This window comes from Microcaecilia unicolor, chromosome 3 (genome assembly GCF_901765095.1).
Source record: "Microcaecilia unicolor chromosome 3, aMicUni1.1, whole genome shotgun sequence".
Classification (NCBI taxonomy): domain Eukaryota; kingdom Metazoa; phylum Chordata; class Amphibia; order Gymnophiona; family Siphonopidae; genus Microcaecilia; species Microcaecilia unicolor.
Window position 1 is genome coordinate 411,028,981 of NC_044033.1, and position 26,960 is coordinate 411,055,940.

General features: G+C 46.9%; 1 protein-coding gene across 1 annotated transcript in view; it reads right to left on the minus strand.

Annotated features, from left to right (window-relative positions):
• Positions 1-26,960, minus strand: part of GCFC2 (GC-rich sequence DNA-binding factor 2) — a 111,799-nt gene that overhangs the window by 13,354 nt on the left and 71,485 nt on the right. Inside the window, exons 12-15 of the mRNA XM_030198793.1 lie at positions 22,158-22,308; positions 12,036-12,142; positions 9,049-9,125; positions 3,995-4,061 (exon numbers count right to left, since the gene is read on the minus strand). Of these exons, the coding sequence (XP_030054653.1) occupies positions 3,995-4,061; positions 9,049-9,125; positions 12,036-12,142; positions 22,158-22,308 (402 nt within the window). The remainder of the gene's footprint in view (positions 1-3,994; positions 4,062-9,048; positions 9,126-12,035; positions 12,143-22,157; positions 22,309-26,960) is intronic.

The window sequence follows — 26,960 nt, forward strand, 5'->3', positions numbered from 1 at the left end:
GGTGGCCCTCGCTTCGGGAAGGTAGGCCTGAGCTGTCTGGGAATTCAGCAGCGCTCCTATGAATTCCAGAGACTGAGTTGGCAGGAGATGGGACTTTGGGTAATTTATCACAAACCCCAGCAGCTCCAGAAGTTGGATAGTGCACTGCATGGACCGGAGGGCTCCTGCCTCCGAGGTGTTCTTGACCAGCCAATCGTCGAGATATGGGAACACGTGCACTCCCAGCTTGCGTAGATAGGCCGCTACCACCACGAGGCACTTGGTAAACACTCGTGGGGCAGAGGCGAGCCCAAAGGGCAGCACACAATACTGAAAGTGCCGTGCGCCCAGTCGGAATCTGAGATACTGCCTGTGAGCTGGCAGTATCGGGATGTGAGTGTATGCGTCCTTTAAATCCAGGGAACATAGCCAATCGTTTTTCTGAATCATTGGCAGAAGGGTGCCCAAGGAAAGCATCCTGAACTTTTCTTTGACCAGGAATTTGTTCAGGCCTCTCAGGTCTAGGATGGGACGCATCCCCCCTGTTTTCTTTTCCACAAGGAAGTACCTGGAATAGAATCCCTGCCCTTCCTGCCCGGGTGGTACGGGCTCGACCGCATTGGCGCTGAGAAGGGCGGAGAGTTCCTCTGCAAGTACCTGCTTGTGAAGGGAGCTGAAAGACTGAGCTCCCGGAGGACAATTTGGAGGCAGGGATGCCAAATTCAGGGCGTATCCGCACCGCACTATTTGGAGAACCCACTGGTCGGAGGTTATGAGAGGCCACCTTTGGTGAAAAATTTTTAACCTCCCTCCGACCGGCAGATCGTCCGGTACGGACACTTGTAGGGCGGCTATGTTCCCGTGGATCCAGTCAAAAGCCCGTCCCCGGCTTTTGCTGTGGAGGCGCAGGGGGCTGCTTAGGCGCACGCTGTTGACGAGAACGAGCGCGCTGGGGCTGTCCCTGTGCCTGACGAGGCCTTCGGGCCGGCTGGTTGTACCTACGCTTTGCAAAAGAATAGGGTGCAGCCTGCCGTGCCCGGGAAAAACGCCCACCCGTGGGGGCGGGTGCTGAAGGCGCCCGGTGGGAGAGCTTGTCGAGAGCGGTTTCCCGCTGATGCAGTTGGTCCACCATCTGCTCGACCTTCTCACCGAAAATGTTATCCCCCCGGCAAGGGACGTCAGCCAGTCTCTGCTGGGTGCGGTTGTCCAGGTCAGAGGCACGCAGCCATGAGAGCCTGCGCATCACTATACCTTGGGCCGCAGCACGAGATGCCACGTCACAGGTGTCAAAAATCCCCCTGGACAGGAACTTTCTGCACGCCTTCAGCTGCCTGACCACCTCCTGATAAGGCCTGGACTGCTCCGGCGGGAGCTTATCGACCAGGTCCGCCAGCTGTTGCACATTGGTCCGCATGTGGATGCTCATATAGAGCAGGTAAGATTGGATGCGGGTCACGAGCATGGAGGATTGGTAGGCCTTCCTCCCAAATGAGTCCAGAGTGCGAGACTCCCGCCCCGGGGGCGCCGAGGCGGTATCCCTCGAACTCCGTGCCCTCTTGAGAGCAGAATCCACGACCACTGAGTCATGGGGCAACTGGGGCCGCATGAGCTCTGGGTCAGAGTGGATCCTGTACTGGGACTCTGCTTTCTTGGGAATGGTGGGATTAGTTAGTGGTCGCACCCAGTTCCGGAGCAGCGTCTCCTTCAGGACATTGTGCAGCGGTACCGTGGAGGACTCTCTAGGTGGTGATGGATAGTCGAGGACCTCGAGCATCTCGGCCCTCGGCTCTTCCACAGAGACCACGGGAAAGGGAATGCTTATAGACATATCCCGCACAAAGGAGGCAAAGGAGAGACTCTCAGGAGGTGAGAGCTTCCTCTCCGGTGACGGCGTGGGGTCCGAGGGAAGGCCTGTAGACTCCTCGGAGGAGAAATATCTCGGGTCCTCCTCTTCCCCCCACGAGTCCTCGTCCTCGGTATCGGACATTAGCTCATGTAGCTGAGTCCGGTACCGGGCCCGGCTCGACGTCGAGGCACCAAGGTCTCGGTGTCGTCGAGCGGTGGACTCCCGCGCCGGCGGGGACGGAGCTCCCTCCATCGACGTCGACGGGGACTCCACCTGCGTGGCTGTCGAGACCGGCACCGCAAGCGGCGGCGGTGTCGACTGCCCCGGCGCCGGGCTAGAGCTCGCCGGCGCCACAGTCATCGGCGCCGAGGGCGCAAGCACCCCCGGCGCCGGCACAGCCTGGCGCATCAGCCCTTCCAGGATCCCCGGAAGGATGGCTCTGAGGCACTCGTCCAGGCCCGCTGCCGGGAAAGGCGGTGGGGCCGGTAAGGGTGTCGGTGCCGGAAGCTGCTGGGGGCCAGGAGATGGCACCGAGGTGCCGGAACCCCGACGCGTCGGTACCTCCACCACCGACGGAGATCTCTCCTCTCTGCGATGACGCTTCGGCGTCGACTCCTCTTCAGGGTGCACCGAGGGCTCCCGGTGACGGCGCTTCTTGTCTTTTTTCCGGTGCACGTCACCGGTGCCGGAGGGCATGGAGGAGGAGGAGGTCGATCCCCCTCGGTCTCGGGGTACCGGGTCCGACAGGGTTCGGTCCCGTGGCTCACGAGTTGAGGGAGTGACCGGGGCCGACGGCCCACGCGGTCTCTCTACCCCACTCTCGCCGGCGGACCGGCGGGCCGACGGGACCTGTTCTCCTGGGGTCGCTGCCATCGGTGCCGATGTCTCGGGCATCGATACCGGTACCGAAGAACCGGCCTTCGATACCGATGCCGTCGAGGTCGACGTCGAGGGGCCGGCGCAAGTTCCAAAAAGACGGTCCCGCAGAACTTGCCTCGCAACCTGAGTCCGTTTCCGGAGACCGAGACACAAAACGCACGACTTGAGATTGTGCTCCGGCCCGAGGCACTGGAGGCACCAAGCGTGGGTGTCGGTCTGCGAGATCGGCCGGCCGCAGCGACCACACTTTTTAAATCCACTCGGGACCTTCGAGGACATCGACGGAAAAATCGCGTCGGCGAAGTCAAAGTCGGCAATGGTGGCTAAAATCACACCACGAAAATTGTAACCGACCGAGCGGCCACTAGGCCGCAACGAGGCGTCCCCGCTAGAAAGCGAGGGAAAAGAAGGAGCGCGTGCTCCACACGCGCAAAATTCTTTTTTTTTTTTTTTTTTTTTTTTTTTAAAAGAGAAAGAAGAAAAAGAAGAGGCCGAACAGGCCAAAAGCGACGATCCGCGTAAACGCGGTCGAAAAAATCCGGCGGCTGAAACGAGAGAGAGGGGAAAACACAACTCTCTCAGTCGCGGAAAAAAAGTAACTGGCGGGAGCGGTCGCGCACGGGCGGGAAGACGGCCGCGCATGCGCGGTGGGCGTGCCCTGCGTGCTGACCGTCCCGCGAAGCTTATTTCCGGTTGGTGGGGGCTGCCGCGGACGTCACCCCAGTCGTGAGAACAAGCAGCCTGCTTGTCCTCGGAGAATGATATTTACATACTTAGTTTATAGAATACTGTAAATTAAGAATGTAAATGTCATATTTAGGCACTTGCATTCACACCAGTTACAGACCTGGTGTAAGTGCAAGCACTTAAATGTAGATGTGTTGATACTGGTTTATACTAGTTATAAAACTGTCCCCTGTGCAACCTGGGGTCTGTCTCCGTATTTACAATGTTGTATGTACATAGCGTTTTTAAAAAAATTATAATACATATATATATATAATAACTGCTCTCATTTTTAGTGTAAACTTAATGACTTAAATAGTACAGATCATTTACCACTGTGGACAAATTGTCAAGCTTTCTTAATTATGACAACCTTAATATTTTAAGCAAAAAATCTGGTAGGGAAAAGAACATCCTCTTTCCTTCTAAATCAATTCAATAGATTACTCTAAAAATCATGTTGATGTGATTAAAAAAAACTACATATCACATGAAATAAAACCATGACAATTAAACCACTCACAATAAAAAGAAAAAAAGAAAAAGGCAAAATGAAGTCAATACCTTCACAGCTGACCAAAACTGTCTCTCTTGGAACTTTGAATGTGGTAAGGATTTGTCATCCAGGGCACTAGCCACAAAGGGGGAAAAAAGGAAAAATAAACTAGTATAGAAATAATTGAAAACCCTACAGGTACTTTCATGGTCTTTCAGCATTAATGAAAGAAATGTTCCCAATAACAATGAGGATGACCACAACCCTGTGTTTCATGGAGTAGCTGCATTAAACACATTATGCATCTATATATTTTTTTTAATTCTGTAGTAAAGTTTCTGAAAGCCTGCATCAAGTCAGTGCAGGCCCCATAACAATCACTGTCCTTGCCTCAAAGGAAAATTACTGCAGTAACATTTAAATTATGAAGGGAGATCTGAAAAAAAATAGTTAGGAAACTAAAACAGACTGCCAAAGTAGCAGTTGCCAAGGTTAAAAATTTGCATGTAGTGTTAACACTGTTTCAAAATATTATTTTGAAAGCCCAAACTAATGAATACCATGCATTACACACAGAAAATGACTGCCGACAGAGAAGCTATTAAAGCCAAAATGCCATCTTCCAAAAACTAGAAACAAATCCAAATTAAATATTTGAAATAAAAAAAACAGAAAAGAACATTAGCATTGACAAAGAAGATGTAAAGCTTTAAGAAGACAGACCAAAAGAATTTGACAAAAGAAAAACTTTAAAAAAAAAAACTTAAAAAAAAAAAAAAATCTTTTTTCAAGAGTATTTGAAGAAGCCTGTAACAGACTCTGGACTACTAAATATACAAGGGATAAAAGGGGTGTTCAAGGAAGAAGAAATTCTGATAATTCTCTTTCCATTAGTCCTTCCCACTATTCTAGAACCTGTGGGTTAGTTCTGTCCATCAATCAGCAAGTTGAGATAGAGAACTGAAAACTGAGCTGAGACATCTCTCTGGGCATCCAGTCCGGCACCTCAGTATTTATGTAGGCACGCAGTAAGGTGAAACTCAGAATAAACACAACAACCTTAAACAACTCACCAACCTAACACTAACCAGACGAGCAAAGGTATGGACCTCCTCTGGACAATTTGAAGAGAACAAGAGATATACAAGGAAGCACCAGAGAAGGTAACAGTTGTTATCTGACTCATTACTTTGCACTGACTAAACATCTCAGAAACTTCAGCAGGCCTCTTGAGTAGTGGGAAGGGCTAATGGAAAGAAAATGATTAAGACCGACCTAATTTCCCCTTCTATTATGTAGATTCCACTATTTCAGACCCTGTAGGATGTTCAAAAGCAATCCCTAGAGTGGATGGGATCCTGGTGCCACCACCCTAAGGACCGAAGCCACACAACTGGCTTACAAGCATGCCACAATGTCCACCATGTAGTGCTTGGCAAAGGTATGCAGTGTCGACCACATCGCCGCCTTGCCAATACCTACCGGAGACAATAAGGTAGTCTCCATCCAGGTGTTGCTGTACAAATCGTAGAATGAGCCTGCAAGGCCTGAGGAGCCTGCTGATCCATAAGCAAATAAGCTGATTCAATAGTTTTCTTCAGCCATCTAGCAACTGTGGGCTTGGAAGACATGAGGCCAAGCCTCTGTTTACCAAAAAGCATAGCCTGTCTCATCTGCAAAACTAATTTGTGAATTCCAGATGTCTAATGAGGACTCTACGCACAACGAGAAGCTTCAGAGAAGAATACTGAGCCTCTTTGTCCTCTGTGAAAGGACGGAAGCGCCACAGATTGGATGAGATGAAATGACAATACCACGTTCGGAGGAAAAAAAAAAGAAACCCTAAAAAAGGATCAAGTCAAGAGCCTGAAACTCTGAAACGTTACGTGCAGATGCAAGACACACCAAGAATGCAGACTTTAATGTAAGATCTGTCAAGGAGGCCTTCCAGAGTGGCTTAAAAGGAGGCTTCTGAACTGCCCAGACTAAATTAATGTTCCATGCTGAACACTGCGTACGAAAGGAAGTCCGCAAGTAGCTCTGTCCCCCACAAGAATTGAACAATATCTGGGTGACCTGCAAGAGATATCTTCTGTAGACGGCCCCTGAAACAGGCCAAAGCCACAACCTGAACTTTTAGAGAACCCAACGCCAATAATTTCTGAAGGCTCGCTTGGAGAAACGCTAGGATATGTGCGATCTGAGCACCGAAGGGAGAAAGTCCACGCTCAGAACACTAGCCCTTGAATATCCTTCACACTTGTCATGGATGTAGAGCGTTTCTGAGCCTGAAGCAAGGTAGCAATGACTGAATCAGAATAACCTTAGAACATAAGAGTAGCCATACTGGGTCACACCATCTAGCCCAGTATCCTGTGGCCAAGCCAGGTCACAAGTACCTGGCAGAAACCAAAATCATAGCAACACTTCATACTACAAATCCCAGGGCAAGCAGTTGCTTCCAATGTCTGTCTCAATAGCAGACTATGGACTTTGCCTCCAGAAATTTGTACAAACCTTTTTAAAACCCAGATACACTAACTGCTGTTACCACATCCTCCGGCAAAGAGTTCAAGAGCTTACCTATTCGTTGAGTGAAAAAATATTTCCTCTTGTTTTAAAAGTATTTCCATGTAACTTCCTCGAGTGTCCCCTAGTCTTTGTACTTTTGGAACGAGTTAAAAAAAAAAAAATCAATTTACTTCTACTCATTTCACAAGCATTCAGGATTTTGTAGACCTCAATCAAGTCCTTTCAACTGCCAAGCTGTAAGACCAAGGGGGCATGGATCCTCCATGAGCACTGGACCTTGCTTCATTAGGCCGTGTACCTGCAGAAGATAGAGAGGACCCCTGTCCAGCAGCTGAATCAGGTCCACGTACCAAAGCCTCCACAGCTAATCCAGAGCTAAAAGAATTATTTGACCCCGGTGCAATGCAATCCTTTTCAACATGTAGCCTACCATGGGCCAAGAAGGGAAGACATACAGTAGATGCATCTCTGACCAGGGCTGCAGTAGGGCATCAATCCCCATCAAGTCCGGTTCTTTCCCCATGGCTAGAAAACTTGGGCACTTTGGTATTCTTTATGTCACCATCAAGTCCAGAAGCAGAGAACCCCATCAGTCCACTATCAACTGAAACCTCTGGCTGGATAGTTCCCATTCTCCCGGGTCCAAGGACTGCCTGCTGAGAAAGTCTGCCTCCACATTCAAGAACCCCATGGTGTGAGCTGCCAACAAGCAGAGAAGATTTTTCTCCACCCAACTCATGAGGAAGACTGCAGATCCCACATTGCTTGTTGGTTTAACCCACTGCCATCTCATTGTTGGAGAAAACTCGGACCGGGCCCTGCCAGAAAGGAAATAAAGTTACATAAGGCATTTCACACTGCCCTGAACTCCAAGTAATTAAAGTGACCACAGCAGGAACACCGCTTTACTGCCTCCGCAGGACTCGCCATTCATCCCAACTGTCACAACAGCAGCACAATGTTTCCCAAGTGGAGAGTCAAGATCCCTCCCTTGTATCTCCAGAGCTCCAAGCAGTTCTGAGTCAAACTTTAGTCAGACTTACTATTTGCTGGCTGCTCCCCCCAAGCTCACAGTCACCACAAGTTTTACCAAAGAAAAGCTCAGGACTGATACTCTGTTCCACACTCTCAAGCAAATCTCTTTTCTTTCTCTTTTTTTTTTTTTTTTTTAAGATTGTTGTGCTGGAAAAGGGGAGTTCCATAGGAAACAGGAGAGAGGTGAAGGGAGAAAAGAAGTAAATTTATAGGGCACCACAGACAGGGATCCAAAGAACTCCTGATATGACTCTGCAGACTCAAGCCACCTGCAAAACTCAACTGGGGGCCAGCTGACCAACTAGGGACCAGCAGCTAATCACTCAGAACCAGAGGCTGAAAAGTGTGTCCATCCACCTGCTGGACATAGAAATTACTGAGGAGCTGGACTGGATGCCAAGAAAGATGCGTCTCAGCTCAGTTTTCAGTTCTCTATCTCCACCTGCTGGTTGATGGACACAACTATCCCACAAGTTCTGGAATAGTGGGAAGCTATGTAATGGAAGACAGTTAAAGCAGAATAATAAAGAATCCAACTTACTAAAGTGTGGTAAGATTATGCAGTTACTTCAGATTAATGGCCATAAGATTATGCCGTTACTACAAATTAATGGCCATAATTAGTTTACAGTAACTGCAAAACCTCCTAAACTCTTGCAGGCGTTCCTAATATTTTGCCATTCAGCTAACTCACAGCAAAGTACATATATACATAAGTAATGCCACACTTGGAAAAGACCAAGGGTCCATCGAGCCCAGCATCCTGTCCATGACAGCGGCCAATCCAGGCCAAGGGCACCTGGCGAGCTTCCCAAATGTACAAATATTCTATACATGTTATTCCTGGAATTGTGGATTTTTCCCAAGTCCATTTAGTAGTGGTTTATGGACTTGTCCTTTAGGAAACCGTCTAACCCCTTTTTAAACTTTGCCAAGCTAACCGCCTTCACCACGTTCTCTGTTGACTGAATTGTAGCCAATACAAAGCCGTTAGTTTTACTAATTCATGTGGTGATAATTGAATCACTTTATCTGCCATGGTAACAGTTAACACATGGCAACTACCTCTGCATTCCATGTCAGGAAGTTACTATGGGCATTAGCATGTGCCAAAGTGCAGTGCCATACTAACTGTTAACACAGCTTATTAACTAGACACTGGCATCTAAATGAATTCTTTCCTTTGATATTTACTGAGGAGGGTGACGATTTGAAAGGAATGAAAAAAATTATGGTGCCTGTGAAGATGTAATACAACAAATGGTCAAACCAAAAAGTATCAAATTACTGGTACCAGATGGCAAAGTCACTGTGGCACTTCTCTTTTGCTATTCTTGAATTTCTCTAGAAGCATAACAAAGGAGAGTACTGAAGATCCCTTACTGCAAAAACTGCAAGAACATTTTTGTCCAGTACCAGGCAAAAGTACCTACTAGCATATTAAAGTCTGCTCTGAACATGAACACAAGTGAACAAAAGCAACAAGGCTGAAGCCTTGATGTGGCTGTGAGTCAAAGCTTTCAAATCTATATTGACCAAAATGTAAACCCCTTACCTTTTGGGATAAAGTGGAATATAGACATCTTCATCTATAGCTTTCTTCAGTCTTAAAACAATGAAGTTCAACAATTCCTAAACAGGACAACGTATAAAAATTTTGCTAAATCTATGTAATTGGCACAACATTATACCAATAGCTGTTTGTACACTTTTCACATTCTGCTGTCTAAAAACAATATAATGCACTGAAGCTGAAATTTGTTTCACCCATCTAAACATACTCGCACCAACACAAATGGGATCACAAAATCAGTGGCTGGAGTCATGAAAAACAGGGCTGCTCTTTCCCCTTCCTCTGGGTCACCATCCTGACCTGCAGTTGGCTGTAGCAGTCAGTATACAACCACAGGCCTCATCAAACATGGGCTTCTTGTTAGAGCAGAAGTCTGTACAGAGAGGTAAGACCTATGAGCATGCAGGTTACAGCAGGTTCATGTTGACTGTTGCTGCTGGCTAGAGGGGATGGATGCGATGATAAATAGAAATCTGTTGGGAGTGGATAGAGGGATCTACAATTTTGTTTTTGTTGCACACAGGGTAATGTGGATTTACAAGACTTTTTTTTTTTGTAATAAATCATGTTTATTGGTTCCACCCAAAAAATACAGAGAGTGCAAGTAACAAAACCAGCATGAACCAGATTATTTAACATAGAAATAACAGTAATCCTACCTCCATACTATCCCATTCCCCCCTCCCAAACCCAGTGCTGCAAATGTCAATATCAAAAACAAAAGAGAGAAAGTCATCATCACTGGTTCAGTAACCTGCTGCGAGCCAATGGAGTAAGCGAACTCCACAAGGGCTCCCAACAAGCTTGAAAGCGATGACCAGGAACCGAGTTCATGGATGACAATGAACACCATTCCAGAGCCACTAAATGCAGCATAGCTGATCGCCACTGTGTCACTGTAGGTGAATCAACCCCAAGCCCAAGTCTGTAATATACACTTCTTCCCCAGTAAAACAGATTGGTTTTTTTTCAGCCCATTAAACCTCTGGGAGTTGGGCGAACAACAGAGATCTTATCAAAAAACATATCTGGTGCAGGTTTCCACTGACATTTCCAAAGATCACTGACACGTGAAAGTCAAGAGAGTAACTTAGCTTTCAAGTGCAGATACAAAGCAACAGGTGGGTCATCGGTTCAACACATCAACTTCGGCCAAGGTTTCGCAATTTAACGCTGTGTCAAGGCGTGAGTAACCATAAAAGTTCACAATATGAGCATGCTTCCTGATTGCTTCCTGCTTGCTAGTCCCTGCAGGAAGCAATCAGGAAGCATACTCATATTGTGAACTTTTATGGTTACTCACGCAACCTTGGCCGAAGTCGGTGTGTTGAACCGATGACCCACCTGTTGCTTTGTATCTGCGCTTGAAAGCTAAGTTACTCTTTTGACTTTCACATGCTGTATGGATCCCAAGCTGATTCTGTCGAGCTTTAGCATCTCTTTTTACTATTCTTGGAATTAAAGGGTTTTTTTTTGCATATGATGATATAATTCCCAGCAAAAGTTTTCTCAACCCTTGTTATTACTAAACAACTACTTGGGTTGGAGGTTGGATTAAATTCAGAGGCTTTCCCCTTAACTCCTTTTAAGATAGATGCACTCTACAGAATCCATAGTCTATTGTTGAAATTACTATTTTTTGCCATTACATGAGAGAGTTCTTTTTTGTTGTATATTTCGGATAAAATAGCATATTTCTCATCCTCTCATGAATTAAAGAATCAACAGCTGCCTGCATGGTCAAATATGCTTCTTACGAGGACTGTATAGGCCACTGAACATATGCCCTCTTTGCTATTTTCAATTTCTTCTCCAAATGTAATACTTCTTGTGCTACTTGTTTATTACAAGCAACTACATATGCAATCACATCACCTCTGATTACAGCTTTAGCTGCCTCCCAAAAAGGTTGGGGGCTATTTTTATGTTGAGCATTAAAAGTCTCATAGGCCTTCCACCTCTCCAGCAGAAAAATCTGAAAAGACAAATCCTCAGAGATAAGCAGGAAATCTCCAATGTCCCGGAAGTGACCTAGAGAGTCTCCAAAATCCAACATAACCTGAACACAGGAATGATCTGACACCTCCTGAAGAACTATAACAGCCCGGTGAAATGAACAAAAAAAGGATCTTGACAGCAAAATATAATCTATACGAGACCAGGTAACATGGGCACAAGATAGATGTGTATAGTCTCTTTCATCGGGGTGCAAAAGCCTCCAGGGATCTACCAAGTCCAATGCAGTACACAGATATTGGACCCCTCTTTGATCACTACTCTCTTCAGGAGCAGCATGTCCTCCAGAGCGGTTCAGTCTGTAATCCAAGACTCTATTTAAGTCACCTGCCAACAATAAAGGATGACCAAGAGCTATGCCACCCACTCTAGCCAAATTCACAAAAAAAATGAATGCTTATATAGATTTGGTACATAAACCCCAAGTAAGAAAATAATAGAGACATGAGAAGTAATTTGCAATAATATATACCTTCCCAAATCATCTCTACAGATCTCTAACTGAACAGGACAAGTTTTTCCGCACCAATACCACCCTACCATTTTTTGTTAGAAGCTGAAGAAAAGTAAACATCCCCAACCCATGCACATTTCAGTTTAAGATGTTCCTGATCAGAAAGCTTAGTTTCTTGCAAACATGCTATATCTGCATGGTGATGCTGCAATAAGGTTAAAATCTTAGATCTTTTAATCACTTCAAACGTCCACTGCAAACAGACATCATCAAATTATTCCACCTCCTCTCTATCCACCTTGGTGTCCCAGCCTCCTCCGAAGGGAAAAATAGTCCACATTCACTCCACATCTTAACACAATGGACGTGCCTCATCAAGCTAGAGGTGATCACTTCAAAATAGCACAGACATATTGCCTGCCTGTGACAAGTCTACTGTGAATAAGAAAATGCCAGTTTCTCATTCATTCATGTACTAACTCAACAGTTTAATTTTTACCTTTGTCGCTTTACTAGGTCCACAATCTTTTAGGATGTTTTCACAAACTTTTACTAGATTACTTGTCTGTGAAGATGATAATGGATTCCACACATGTTCCACAAGCTCTGCAATAAATAAGCTTGTTATGGTAGTTTGCACATATATGGTCCCAGCAAAACAGAAGCTTCAACAATAAAGGGCAATCTTTGTTTCAAAGTAACTTAAATACAGTATTCAAAAGCAGCCATACTATTTTGGAACTTAGGGTATGATACATACCTGTAGCAGTTGTTCTCCGAGGACAGCAGGCTGATTGTTCTCACGACTGGGTTGACGTCCGCGGCAGCCCCCACCAACCGGAAGAAGCTTCGCGGGACGGTCGGCACGCAGGGCACGCCCACCGCGCATGCGCGGCCGTCTTCCTGCCCGTGCGCGACCGCTCCCGCCAGTTGAATGACTAGCAAAAGATGAAACACACAACTCCAAAGGGGAGGAGGGAGGGTAGGTGAGAACAATCAGCCTGCTGTCCTCGGAGAACAACTGCTACAGGTATGTATCATACCCTTTCTCCGAGGACAAGCAGGCTGCTTGTTCTCACGACTGGGGTATCCCTAGCTCTCAGGCTCACTCAAAACAAGAACCCAGGTCAATTGAACCTCGCAACGGCGAGGGAACAACAGAAATTGACCTACGAAGAACAACTAACTGAGAGTGCAGCCTGACCAGAATAAATTCGGGTCCTGGAGGGTGGAGTTGGATTTACACCCCAAACAGATTCTGCAGCACCGACTGCCCGAACCGACTGTCGCGTCGGGTATCCTGCTGGAGGCAGTAATGAGATGTGAATGTGTGGACAGATGACCACGTCGCAGCCTTGCAGATCTCTTCAATAGTGGCTGACTTCAAGTGGGCCACCGACGCTGCCATGGCTCTGACACTATGAGCCGTGACATGACCCTCAAGAGTCAGCCCAGCCTGGGCGTAAGTGAAGGAAATGCAGTCTGCTAGCCAATTGGAGATGGTGCGTTTCCCGACAGCGACCCCTAGCCTGTTAGGGTCGAAAGAAATAAACAATTGGGCGGACTGTCTGTTGGGCTGTGTCCGCTCCAAGTAGAAGGCCAATGCTCTCTTGCAGTCCAATGTGTGCAACTGACGTTCAGCAGGGCGGGTATGCGGCCTGGGGAAGAATGTTGGCAAGACAATTGACTGGTTAAGATGGAACTCCGACACCACCTTCGGCAGGAACTTTGGGTGGGTGCGGAGCACTACTCTGTTGTGATGAAATTTGGTATATGGAGCATGAGCTACCAGGGCTTGAAGCTCACTGACCCTACGAGCTGAAGTAACTGCCACCAAGAAAATGACCTTCCAGGTCAAGTACTTCAGATGGCAGGTATTCAGTGGCTCAAAAGGAGGTTTCATCAGCTGGGTGAGGACGACGTTGAGATCCCATGACACAGTAGGAGGCTTGATAGGGGGCTTTGACAAAAGCAAACCTCTCATGAATCGAACGACTAAAGGCTCTCCAGAGATGGCTTTACCTTCCACACGATAATGGTAAGCACTAATCGCACTAAGGTGATTCCTTACTGAGTTGGTCTTGAGGCCAGACTCTGATAAGTGCAGAAGGTATTCAAGCAGGTTCTGTGCAGGGCAAGAACGAGGTTCTAGGGCCTTGCTCTCACACCAAACGACAAACCTCCTCCACTTGAAAAAGTAACTCTTTTTAGTGGAATCCTTCCTAGAGGCAAGCAAGACCCGGGAGACACCCTCAGACAGACCCAACGCAGCGAAGTCTACGCCCTCAACATCCAGGCCGTGAGAGCCAGGGATTGAAGGTTGGGGTGCAGCAACGCTCCGTCGTTCTGCGAAATGAGAGTCGGAAAACGCTCCAATCTCCACGGTTCTTCGGAGGATAACTCCAGAAGAAGAGGGAACCAGATCTGACGGGGCCAAAAGGGCGCTATCAGAATCATGGTGCCGCGGTCTTGCTTGAGCTTCAGTAAGGTCTTCCCCACCAAAGGTATGGGAGGATAAGCATACAGGAGGCCGGTCCCCCAATGAAGGAGAAAGGCATCTGACGCTAGCCTGCCGTGTGTCTGAAGCCTGGAACAGAACAGAGGCAGCTTGTGGTTGGTCTGAGAGGCGAAAAGATCCACCGAGGGGGTGCCCCACTCTCGGAAGATCTTGCGTACCACTCTGGAATGGAGCGACCACTTGTGCGGTTGCATGACTCTGCTCAGTCTGTCGGCCAGACTGTTGTTTACGCCTGCCAGGTACGTGGCTTGGAGAAGCATGCCGAAGCGACACGCCCAACGCCACATACCGACGGCTTCCTGACACAGGGGGCGAGATCCGGTGCCCCCCTGCTTGTTGACGTAATACATTGCAACCTGATTGTCTGTCCGAATTTGGATAATTTGGCAGGACAGCCGATCTCTGAAAGCCTTCAGTGCGTTCCAGATCGCTCGGAGCTCCAGGAGGTTGATCTGCAGATCCTTTTCCTGGAGGGACCACAGACCCTGGGTGTGAAGCCCATCGACATGGGCTCCCCACCCCAGGCGGGATGCATCCGTCGTCAGCACTTTCGTGGGCTGCGGAATTTGGAATGGACGTCCCAGGGTCAAATTGGTCCGTATGGTCCACCAGAGCAGTGAAGTGCGGCAACTGGTGGAGAGGCGGATGACATCCTCTAGATCCCCGGTGGCTTGGAACCACTGGGAAGCTAGGGTCCATTGAGCAGATCTCATGTGAAGACGAGCCATGGGAGTCACATGAACTGTGGAGGCCATATGACCCAGAAGTCTCAACATCTGCCGAGCTGTGATCTGCTGAGACGCTCTGGTCTGCGAAGCCAGGGCCAAGAGATTGGTGGCCCTCGCTTCGGGAAGGTAGGCCTGAACCGTCTGGGAATTCAGCAGCGCTCCTATGAATTCCAGAGACTGAGTTGGCTGGAGATGGGACTTTGGGTAATTTATCACAAACCCCAGCAGCTCCAGAAGTTGAATAGTGCACTGCATGGACCGGAGGGCTCCTGCCTTCGAGGTGTTCTTGACCAGCCAATCGTCGAGATATGGGAACACGTGCACTCCCAGCTTGCGTAGGTAGGCCGCTACCACCACGAGGCACTTTGTAAACACTCGTGGGGCAGAGGTGAGCCCAAAGGGCAGCACACAATACTGAAAGTGCCGTGCGCCCAGGCGGAATCTGAGATACTGTCTGTGAGCTGGCAGTATCGGGATGTGAGTGTATGCGTCCTTTAAATCCAGGGAACATAGCCAATCGTTTTTCTGAATCATTGGCAGAAGGGTGCCCAAGGAAAGCATCCTGAACTTTTCTTTGACCAGGAATTTGTTCAGGCCTCTCAGGTCTAGGATGGGACGCATCCCCCCTGTTTTCTTTTCCACAAGGAAGTACCTGGAATAGAATCCCTGCCCTTCCTGCCCGGGTGGTACGGGCTCGACCGCATTGGCGCTGAGAAGGGCGGAGAGTTCCTCTGCAAGTACCTGCTTGTGATGGGAGCTGAAAGACTGAGCTCCCGGAGGACAATTTGGAGGCAGGGAGGTCAAATTCAGGGCGTATCCGCACCGCACTATTTGGAGAACCCACTGGTCGGAGGTTATGAGAGGCCACCTTTGGTGAAAGAATTTTAACCTCCCTCCGACCGGCAGGTCGTCCGGTACGGACACTTGTAGGGCGGCTATGTTCCCGTGGATCCAGTCAAAAGCCCGTCCCCGGCTTTTGCTGTGGAGGCGCAGGGGGCTGCTTAGGCGCACGCTGTTGATGGGAACGAGCGCGCTGGGGCTGTCCCTGTGCCTGACGAGGCCTTCGGGCCGGCTGGTTGTACCTACGCTTCGCAAAAGAATAGGGTGCAGCCTGCCGAGCCCGGGAAAAACGCCCGCGGGGGCGGATGCTGAAGGCGCCCAGTGGGAGAGCTTGTCGAGAGCGGTTTCCCGCTGATGCAGTTGGTCAACCATCTGCTCGACCTTCTCGCCAAAAATATTATCCCCCCGGCAAGGGACGTCAGCCAGTCTCTGCTGGGTGCGGTTGTCCAGGTCAGAGGCACGCAGCCATGAGAGCCTGCGCATCACTATACCTTGGGCCGCAGCACGAGATGCCACGTCACAGGTGTCAAAAATCCCCCTGGACAGGAACTTTCTGCACGCCTTCAGCTGCCTGACCACCTCCTGATATGGCCTGGACTGCTCCGGCGGGAGCTTATCGACCAGGTCCGCCAGCTGTTGCACATTGGTCCGCATGTGGATGCTCATATAGAGCAGGTAAGATTGGATGCGGGTCACGAGCATGGAGGATTGGTAGGCCTTCCTCCCAAATGAGTCCAGAGTGCGAGACTCCCGCCCCGGGGGCGCCGAGGCGGTATCCCTCGAACTCCGTGCCCTCTTGAGAGCAGAATCCACGACCGCTGAGTCATGGGGCAACTGGGGCCGCATGAGCTCTGGGTCAGAGTGGATCCTGTACTGGGACTCTGCTTTCTTGGGAATGGTGGGGTTAGTTAGTGGTCGCACCCAGTTCCGAAGCAGCGTCTCCTTCAGGACATTGTGCAGCGGTACCGTGGAGGACTCTCTAGGTGGTGATGGATAGTCGAGGACCTCGAGCATCTCGGCCCTCGGCTCTTCCACAGAGACCACGGGAAAGGGAATGCTTATAGACATATCCCGCACAAAGGAGGCAAAGGAGAGACTCTCAGGAGGTGAGAGCTTCCTCTCCGGTGACGGCGTGGGGTCCGAGGGAAGGCCCGTAGACTCCTCTGAGGAGAAATATCTCGGGTCTTCCTCTTCCCCCCACGAGTCCTCATCCTCGGTATCGGACATTAGCTCATGTAGCTGAGTCCGGTACCGGGCCCGGCTCGACGTCGAGGCACCGAGGTCTCGGTGTCGTCGAGCGGTGGACTCCCGCGCCGGCGGGGACGGAGCTCCCTCCATCGACGTCGACGGGGACTCCACCTGCGTGGCGGTTGAGACCGGCACCGCAAGCGGCGGCGGTGTCGACAGCCCCGGCGCCGGGCTAGAGCTCGCCGGCGCCACAGTCATCGGCGCCGGGGGCGCAAGCACCCCCGACGCCGGCACAGCCTGGCGCATCAGCCCTTCCAGGATCCCCGGAAGGATGGCTCTGAGGCACTCGTCCAGGCCCGCTGCCGGGAAAGGCGGTGGGGCCGGTAAGGGTGTCGGTGCCAGAAGCTGCTGGGGGCCAGGAGACGGCACCGAGGTGCCGGAACCCCGACGCGTCGGTACCTCCACCACCGACGGAGATCTCTCCTCTCTGCGATGACGCTTCGGCGTCGACTCCCCTTCAGGGTGCACCGAGGGCTCCCGGTGACGGCGCTTCTTATCTTTTTTCCGGTGCACGTCACCGGCGCCGGAGGGCATGGAGGAGGAGGAGGTCGATCCCCCTCGGTCTCGAGGTACCGGGTCCGACAGGGTTCGGTCCCGTGGCTCACGAGCTGAGGGAGTGACCGGGGCCGACAGCCCACGCGGCCTCTCAACCCCACTCTCACCGGCGGACCGGCGGGCCGACGGGACCTGTTCTCCTGGGGTCGCTGCCATCGGTGCCGATGTCTCGGGCATCGATACCGGTACCGAAGATCCGGCCTTCGATACCGATGCCGTCGAGGTCGACGTCGAGGGGCCGGCGCAAGTTCCAAAAAGACGGTCCCGCAGAACTTGCCTCGCAACCTGAGTCTGTTTCCGGAGACCGAGACACAGCGTGCACGACTTGAGATTGTGCTCCGGCCCGAGGCACTGGAGGCACCAAGCGTGGGTGTCGGTCTGCGAGATCGGCCGGCCGCAGCGACCACACTTTTTAAATCCACTCGGGACCTTCGAGGACATCGACGGAAAAATCGCGTCGGCGAAGTCAAAGTCGGCAATGGTGGCTAAAATCACACCACGAAAAACTAGCCGACCGAGCGGCCACTAGGCCGCAATGAGGCGTCCCCGCTGGAAGCGAGGGAAAAGGGGAGCGCGTGCTCCACACGCGCGAAAATCTTTTTTTTTTTTTTTTTTTTTTAACAATACGAAGAAAGAAAGAAAGAAAGAAAGAGGAACCGAACGGGTCAAAGCAACGATCCGCGTAAACGCGGTCGAAAAATCCGGCGGCTGAACGGAGAGAGAGGCAATTGCACAACTCTCTCCAGTCGCGGAAAAAAAGTAACTGGCGGGAGCGGTCGCGCACGGGCGGGAAGACGGCCGCGCATGCGCGGTGGGCGTGCCCTGCGTGCCGACCGTCCCGCGAAGCTTCTTCCGGTTGGTGGGGGCTGCCGCGGACGTCAACCCAGTCGTGAGAACAAGCAGCCTGCTTGTCCTCGGAGAAAAATTTTTACCTAAGGTCACAACATGAACTCTTCATTACACACAAGAAAAAAAGGGCAGAATTTCAATCTATGTACATTATACAGTCTCATGCAGGGTCGGTAAAACACAACACTGTTTCATATAAGTGTGATGTTGCTACATATCAGGTACTTTTGTTTTCAGGACTAACTTGTTTTCAGATTTTGTAAATTCTTGGTACAGTTTTAAATAAATGAAAACAAAATGTATTAGTGTTTGGGGTGCATAAAGCCATTTTTTTAAAACTAGGATAAACATACACTTTTCAATTTTGGATGTTTTACCTCTTTCCTCATTCTTTTCTTATTTTGTTTATATTTATTTTGACTTCTTTAGTTTTCTTTAATTTTTGTTCTGTCTTGTCATTCATAGGGTTTTTCTTTCTCCCTTTGGTTATTTATTTGCATATTTAGTTTTTCTCTTTAGTCTTATTTAATCTATTCCCCCTCTAGCCTTTTCAACAGCTGCACCTCCTGCACAGCAGCACCTCAATTCCTCCCAAGTCATAGGCAGGCGCCAAGCACCAGCTGATAGGCACCTAGGAATTTTCTATTCCAATTAAGGACCATAGATAACACAATCTAAGGAGCCCTTACACTAAAGTGCATTAGCTATTACCACACATTAAACCACACATTACCAGCCTAACGCTCTAACCGCTTTTGCAGTATTCCTTTGGGTTATCATAAGCTAAGTTGCACATTAAGAGAAAACTGTGTTGGGGGCAGAACTAGGCAGGGAATGGGTGGACAGTGGACAATTATAAGTATCTCAATGCATAGCACTTACCACATACAAACTTAGAAGTTAGCATAGGACCATTTACCGCCTCTTAAATAGACACTGCCAATGTCTCTGCGCTAATTACAATATGTTAATGCTTGACCTGCCATTAAAAAATGTCTTGCATGCTCCCAATAACTGCCATATTAAAGTTGTAGCTACTGTGCTTTAATTTTCCCCCAGGGCTCACCACTCTCACCAACACTATTCAACCTGATGATGGCCCCTCTTGCCTGGACACTATCCGAGAAAGGCTTCAACCCTCTTAAATACGCAGATGATGTATCAATCTACATCCCTTTCAAAAAGAATTTTCAAGAAATCGCAACCAGGATAACAGACGGCATAAACACGATGGAATAACAGGCAAAGATGTTCAAGATCAAACTGAACAAAGAAAAAACCCACTTTCTGATACCCAAATCATCACGAATCACCGTCATGAGCACATCCCTTCCAATCACTGGCAATCTAAAAACTCTAGGTCACCATCGACAAATCTCAAACACCGCAAAGAAAATGTTCTAAACCATGTGGAAACTAAAACACATAAATAACTACTTCCAAAGAAATATATTTCCGCTCGCTACTCCAATCCATGGTCCTCTCACATATGGGTAACTGCAATGAAATTTATGCTGGATGCAAGGAACAACTATTAAAGAAAATGCAAACAGCACAAAACACAGCCACAAGACTAATATTTGGAACATATTGCTGTGAAAGCGCAAAGCAACTACTCCAAAACCTACACTGGCTATCCATCAAATCACATTTATCATTCAAGATATGCTCACTGGCCTACGGAATAATTCTCAGCCTAGCATCAAAATATATGTCAAACCTAATAGAACTACATGTACGAAACATACTCAAGGGAGCAAGAATCTACCTCACCCTACACTTCCCTAAATCCCAAGGAATAAAACACAAATCCTTATACTTGACCAACTTCACATACGTATGCCCCAAGACTTGGAACACATTACCAAAAGATCTAAAGTGCACGTACGACTACATAACCTTCCGGTAACACCTGAAAGCCCACCTCTTCTTCAATGAACCCACATGTTCAGTGTCTGAACAACAACTAACATGTCCAGATGCATGATCACTAACAGATTCTGGACAAAGCTCCCGACTATTGCAAATAGCACTGTAACTGAAATGCCTGAAGTAATCTGTAAGCCACATTGAACCGACAACTAGATTGGAAAATGTGGGGTACAAATGTAGAAATAAATTTTAAAAAATTTTCATTAAACCCCGGTAAATCCAAAAATCTAATGCACTTTAGTAGGACTCCTAAATGTGCTAAATTGTTTGGCAAACTGCAGCTCACATGAAGAATCAAAGGAAAATCTAAATTTTGATGGTAAAACTTCCCAAATAGTTAATTTACTAAATTTGATCATGCCTAACAGATGCACCTCATACTAACATATTCATTTGGACAAGAACTACAAGCCCTGGTTTATGAATAGCCTAGCTACTTCAAATAAATATACTCAAAATATTGAAGATAATATTGGAGTAAAAAGATATATACTTCCAATGGGCTGGCCCGGCTCAGTGGTAATATATTGCACGTCTATATGGAGGACCTATGCTTTAGTTCCAGGCCAGAGGATGGTTATGCTGCTGAGTATTTGCAGCTCCTGATTGGGAGGAGTCCCAGTCATTGTGCAATGGTGACATCAAGTGGCTGGATTAAGGACTCATATTCACAGGATTCCGCACATATCCCTGGTGCATGGTTCCCCTGGTTAAAGACCGCCACTGCAATGATTGGGCTACATAAATCTGGAAGGGAAAATAGGAGAAATCTCCCATGTAGTTATGAACAAATGGCACCGGTACCCATCCTCAGTGCTACAAGAGATGGAAACTCAAAATAACAGGAGGAAACTGCAGCCCCCATCCTCCCAAAAGGATGCATTTTAAAGGCCTTTGTGCAAATTTTATTAAATCATAGGTACCATCACTAGGTAACTGAGTAGAAATTATAATTACTTTGATTCTACCCTCTTAATTTCTGTTTAATTGTAAAACAATAAGTTTAAATGATCATATCAATAAACATGCAGCTTATTAAAAAAAATATCCCAGGGCAAGAAAAAGCTAATCCCACCTATATTTCAAAGTAGCAAAACAGTATGGATATGGTGACGAACCAGAGGGATGCTACAGTATATAGGAAGATAAATCAGTATCGGAAAGAAAAAAAAAAGGAAGCAAATATGCTGTTGTACAGCTCATTGGTAAAACTTCCAATGGGATATTGAGTGTAATCCTGGTACAGGACCATACCGAGCTATGGTTGCACCCAATGCGACTCATTTCTTCAACACTAAAGAAAAATGATGTCATTTTGATTTTGTTTTGTCATTCTCTCCTAAAGGGCAACTGAAGAAAAACAAAATTCAGCAACACGGGCTGTTTAGCATAGCTGTGTCAAAGGAAAAAAAAAAAAATCACAGGCTTGCTGAGCAAAGAAAGAAATACATAGCCAAATCACAACCCCCCCCCTCCCCCACACACACAAAAAAAAACTTTAGAACAGCAAGGGGAAAACGGGGTGGAACATTAAGGGAGTTTTTAGACCAAAGCTCAATGGGGGGGGGGGGGGGGAGGAGGAACAAAACAGAATAAAGCTAGCACAAACTGTGGGCAGTGGAACTACAGGGGGAGAACTCCCCCCCCCCAAATAAAAAACTAAGGAAGGTCTTTTACAAAGGCGCGCTAGCATTTTTAGCGCATGCTAAATGCTAGAGACAGCCATATATTCCTATCCCTAAGTTTGTCCAATCTTAGTGACTAAAAAGTAACAGGAGCTGCAGGGCTGAAGCAGCATGGATACTGCCACACATGATTTTCCTGCTTGTCTTCAGAGACTATTTTAAATTACCAAGCAGAAAGCCTTGGTTTAACATTAATCAAGCTAGTCCAACATTAGCCCCAAAGGTATATTATATATCATATACATCAGGAAGTAATTCTAACCAACCTGTGATTTTAGGGATAACTGTGTTTATAAGTACTGTAGATAACACCTTCTGATCACCGTGATCTTCTTGCTTCGATTCTAACCCATTTCCAGAGTAGATAAATGTTTTAATCTCTTTGTACCATGATGCCTGCTCCAAGTTCATGTACTGCTGTTTAGGTAAATAGAATATAAGCAACAGGACTCAATATTTCCATTAAATGTTTTCTGTCATCTCAATAGCAGCAGTTATACTTATATACTGATCAACTCGTATATTTTTGAGCTTCATTTCTTACTCTTTAGTCCTACTCCTAGTTCTCATCTATAAATCACATTAACTTTTTAATGTGTGGAGTTCAAAAAAATTTAAGCTCCGACATCAGCTCTTTAACATACATCTAAACATCTACAAACGCTCAAATGTGCATCTCCTGCTCGCTCCATGTTCTTCTCTGATTATCCGAATACAGTCTGCAGGAAAACTAGATTCTACACCAGTGTTTCCCAATCTTTTTGTGGCTGTGACCCTATGATTACAGTCAAATAAAATTTTGAGACCCTCTGGAGATGCAGAATAATGATGCACCTATGGATAGCCTAGTTGGGTCTTGATCCCAAACATGGGTTTTGTGACCTGATTTGGGGTCCCCGACGCACCATTTGTGAAGCTCTGCTCTACATAGTAGAATCTCTCCCTTTCATAGTTTACAACTTAACAATTCAAAGCCTTTTAACAATGATAATTGCAAGCAAGCAATTATGGGCTGGGCTTTGTGGTTTAATCTTCACCAAGCCTTTTCCAAAGATCCAACAGTTCTAGGCTTAATGTTAATTGCCTTTTTTCACAACAATCTCAATTTATACTTCATCCAGAGTAGTTTAGGACTTAATTCTCTATTACTGTGGCCAGCTATCAACATAGGCAAAATAGCAAGCATAATTTTCCAGCAGCTTTAAAAGTTTCAGCAAGAGTCTGCTTCCAAAATAGAAAGAACAGTTTCCTCAAATAGAACAGGGAAAGGCAGTCTGGATGTCACCTCCTGCACTTCTCACATCAGCATTTCAAATACCCAAACCCTGCTAAAGCCAACCACCATGATCCTTATCCTCTTCACTTATGTCTTCCAAAACATATATGCCTTTGTCTTTGGCATCCACATGTCCCTTCCATTCTCTCCCCTCCAGGTACAGACTCCATTCTGCTACAAAATTCTCCCTATGTGGCTAGCGACTCCTTCCTTTAAATGTGTATGAGTGTCAGCAGCTTGCACCATCATCTCACAAACACAAAAACATATCCTGAATGTCACAATTTAGGGAATTTCAAGGATTGGCTTAAGACAGAAAAGCAAAAACACTACTAACAGGGAATTTTTTTTTTAATGGTTATTTCCAGAAAGGTCTAGTGGACAAGCCACGATTTCAGCTGTACTGAAAATGGTATTTCCCCACACGAAATTTGAGATACTTCCTGTGGCTAGGAAGTACCTGAATGTGTGTATAGGCATCTTTTAAGTCCAGAGAGCATAGCCAATCATTTGTATGAATCATGGGGAGAAGATGCCCAGGGAAAGCATCCTGAACCAGATACTTTTGTTCAGGTCCCTGAAGTCTGGGATGGGACATAATGTGGGGGTGGGGGGAGATTATCTTGGGCAAAAAGAAGTTCATAGAATAGAATACCTTCCTTTCTTCCTCTGGTAGGAAGGGTTTGACCACTTTGGACTGTAAGGGCAGAGAGTTCCTCTACAAGTATTCCCTTGTGTAGAGAGCTAAGACAAGACACTCTCGGTGGACAATTTGGAGGACATTTGTTCCAATGGAGTGTGCAACCACAGCAATTTGAAAGACCCACCAGTCGGAGGTTAGAAAGGTCCACCTTTCATGGAAAATAATTAAGCCCCCTCCCCCCACCATCAAGTAATCCGGCATGGCTACTGGGATTGCAGCAGCTATGCTCTCCTGGAGCCAGCCAAAAGTTTGTCCCTTGCTTTGACTGGGGAGCCAGCTGAGATTTTTGGGCACACTGCTGATGAGAGCAAGTGCTGGGGCTGCTGAGGACAGAAAGGAGTAAACCTAGGCCTCTGAAAGTAGTAGGTACTCTTTCTTGGTCTAGCCAAAAATCTTCTAGAGGAGGTGGACGCAGAAGGCGGCTGCCAGAGAGGGACTTTATGACATCAGAATGTTTCTTAATGAGGTCTGCAACCTCCTCCACCTTGTTCCCAAAAAGGTTATTTCCTCAGCATGGAATCTCTTTCTTGAAAGCAGCCTCTTTTGCCCTTTTTCAGCAACTTGTTTGGAGAACCATATAGGCTTCCTGTTTCTTCTGTTTTCAGCTTGGCAGTGGTCCAAACTGAATGCTGAAATGGTCTATATACAAGGAAAGTAAACAAAAACAAAAGAAACAAGAAGCCTATATGATTCTCCAAACAAGTGGCCAAAAAAGGGCATAAGAGGCTGCTTTCAAGAACAGATTCCAATGCCGAAGAAATCCCTAAAGAATATGCAGTATAAACATGTAACAAAGTTCACCAATGTTCCAGTCAACAATACAAAACTAAAATGCATTTACTATTTCTGTACTTGATAATCGTATAGAAATCTATAAATAGCATTTAAATATCAAAACTTTATTTCAATATCAAAAACAAATTAAAAGCTATTCACAACCTCTGCCCTCTAGAGACCGTTTCGAACACCAATGGGATTCTCATTTGCTTTTAAACCATATCCTTTGATAAAAGCTAAATCACTATGGCATACTAATGCCAGATCTCATATAATGTCCTCTTTCTAATTTACTATAATCATCACAACTTTAAATAATCCTCCTAATGAGTCCCATAGTCAAATATCCCACATGCCACAAGTGATCCTTCGGCGGCTCCAATTCTCAATGACTCCAACTCTTCTTGATCGAATCTCCAAATCGTCAATTGTTCAAAATATGCAAATGTCAATGGAGCACTGTAGAATACCTTCATTGAATTTTTACATCCATCAATCCAATAACCAAGTTCATCAGGAAAGATTCAAAAACCCCACATAACAAAGCAGACTTCAACGGAGTAAGCCTCCACAATTCTTTTTACCAATACTGAGCAAAAAGCTTGTGATAAAACAAATCTCCTTGGTCTCTACATGGACCATGTTTCACGTGCACTTCCTCCGGAGACCAAAACCTAAAAAAGAAAAAAGAAACACATAGCCTAGACAACAATCTACAGTTTCAAAAAATTCAAAGTATCACAATGTAAAAACTTACCATCTGCCAATGTAGGGTGTGGAGCTGCAAACCTCTTTGCAATGGCATCCCTCTAAACTGAGAATGCTAACGCATGTGCAGCAGTAATTCATTAAATGTAAAAAGAAAAAAAGTTCCCACCACAAAAAGTGGTAACAGGGATTCACCCCATCAAACTGATCAATCCACCTCCTTATTTAACCCACTCAAGGTCACTGTATCCCACATAAAGATAAATTTCTGTTCGTTTAAACACAATTTCTTCACAATATCCCCACCACCAATAGAAGCCATTGAAGTCCGCTTTGTTATGTGGGGTTTTTGAATCTTGCCTGATGAACTTGGTTATTGGATTCACAGATGTAGAAATTCAATTAAGGTATTCTACAGTGCTCCATTGACATTTGCATATTTTGAACAATTAACGATTTGAATATTTGATCAAGAGAGTTGGAATCACTAAGAGTTGGAGCCGCTGAAAGATCATTTGCAGCATGTGAAATATTTGACTATCAGGCTCATTTTCAAAAAAGGCAGACGTCCAAAAAGTGACATAAGTCAGCATTTGGACATTTATCTCAAAGAAACGTCTAAATCAGTATCATCAAAACCTCTTTTTGGACGTCTTTGTCTGAAGTCCGTCAGAAGGATGTCCAAATCTCAAGGGGGCATGCCAGGGGCATGTTTAAGGTGGGCTTAGGCGTTCCTAAGACATGGACGTCTTTCAGCAATAATGGAACAAAACAAAAGCGTCCAAGACTAAAACTTAGAAGTCCTGAGCTAGAACTGTTTTTATAACAAATAGCTGCAGTGGGAATTGAACCCACCTCCCCAGGATCAAAGTCTGCTGCATTAACAACTAGGCTACTTCTCTACTCAACACAAGAGGTGCCCCAAATGACCAGATGACCACTGGAGGGACTTGGGGATCACCTCCCCTTACTCCTCCAAATCACAAAACATTTTTCCAAACAGCACTTTTAAAAGGAAAAGATAGGACTTCCGGTGACGTCATGACCGCGAGGGGTTGAAGGAAAAAGATCTCTCCGGCTTCAATCCCCCCTTCGCATGATCAGCTCACAAACCGCGATATAAAAACGAAATTCGCCGCAGCCTGAAAAGGTAGAGAGGCCGGCAACGTACACTTTAACTTAATTGGCGGCGTAATGGCAGCGAAAAATGTACATAAAGATAAGCTCCGTGGTAGAGGAGCAGAAGACAAGATGGCGCCGCCCGCAAGTCCGCCGGGCCCGACAGTGTCATCGGCCTGGATCGCCGAAATAACCTCAGAAATGTCCTCAGTGTTAGAAGCTATGTTGGATCGCCGGCTTTCCCCCATAAATGCTAACCTGGAAAAGGTAAAAGAACAGCTCACAGATCTTTCTCGGGATTGTGCAGGCTTTCAAACACGTGTGAGTGAAATTGAGGATAGAGTAACGGAGGTGGAGACAATACAAGAAATAACTCAAAAAAAGCTGCAGGCGATGGAGGAAAAGATTGAGGACTTAGAAAACAGGTCCAGGAGAAATAATATCCGAGTGGTGGGCCTGCCAGAAACGTTACCCGAACGGGGCTTG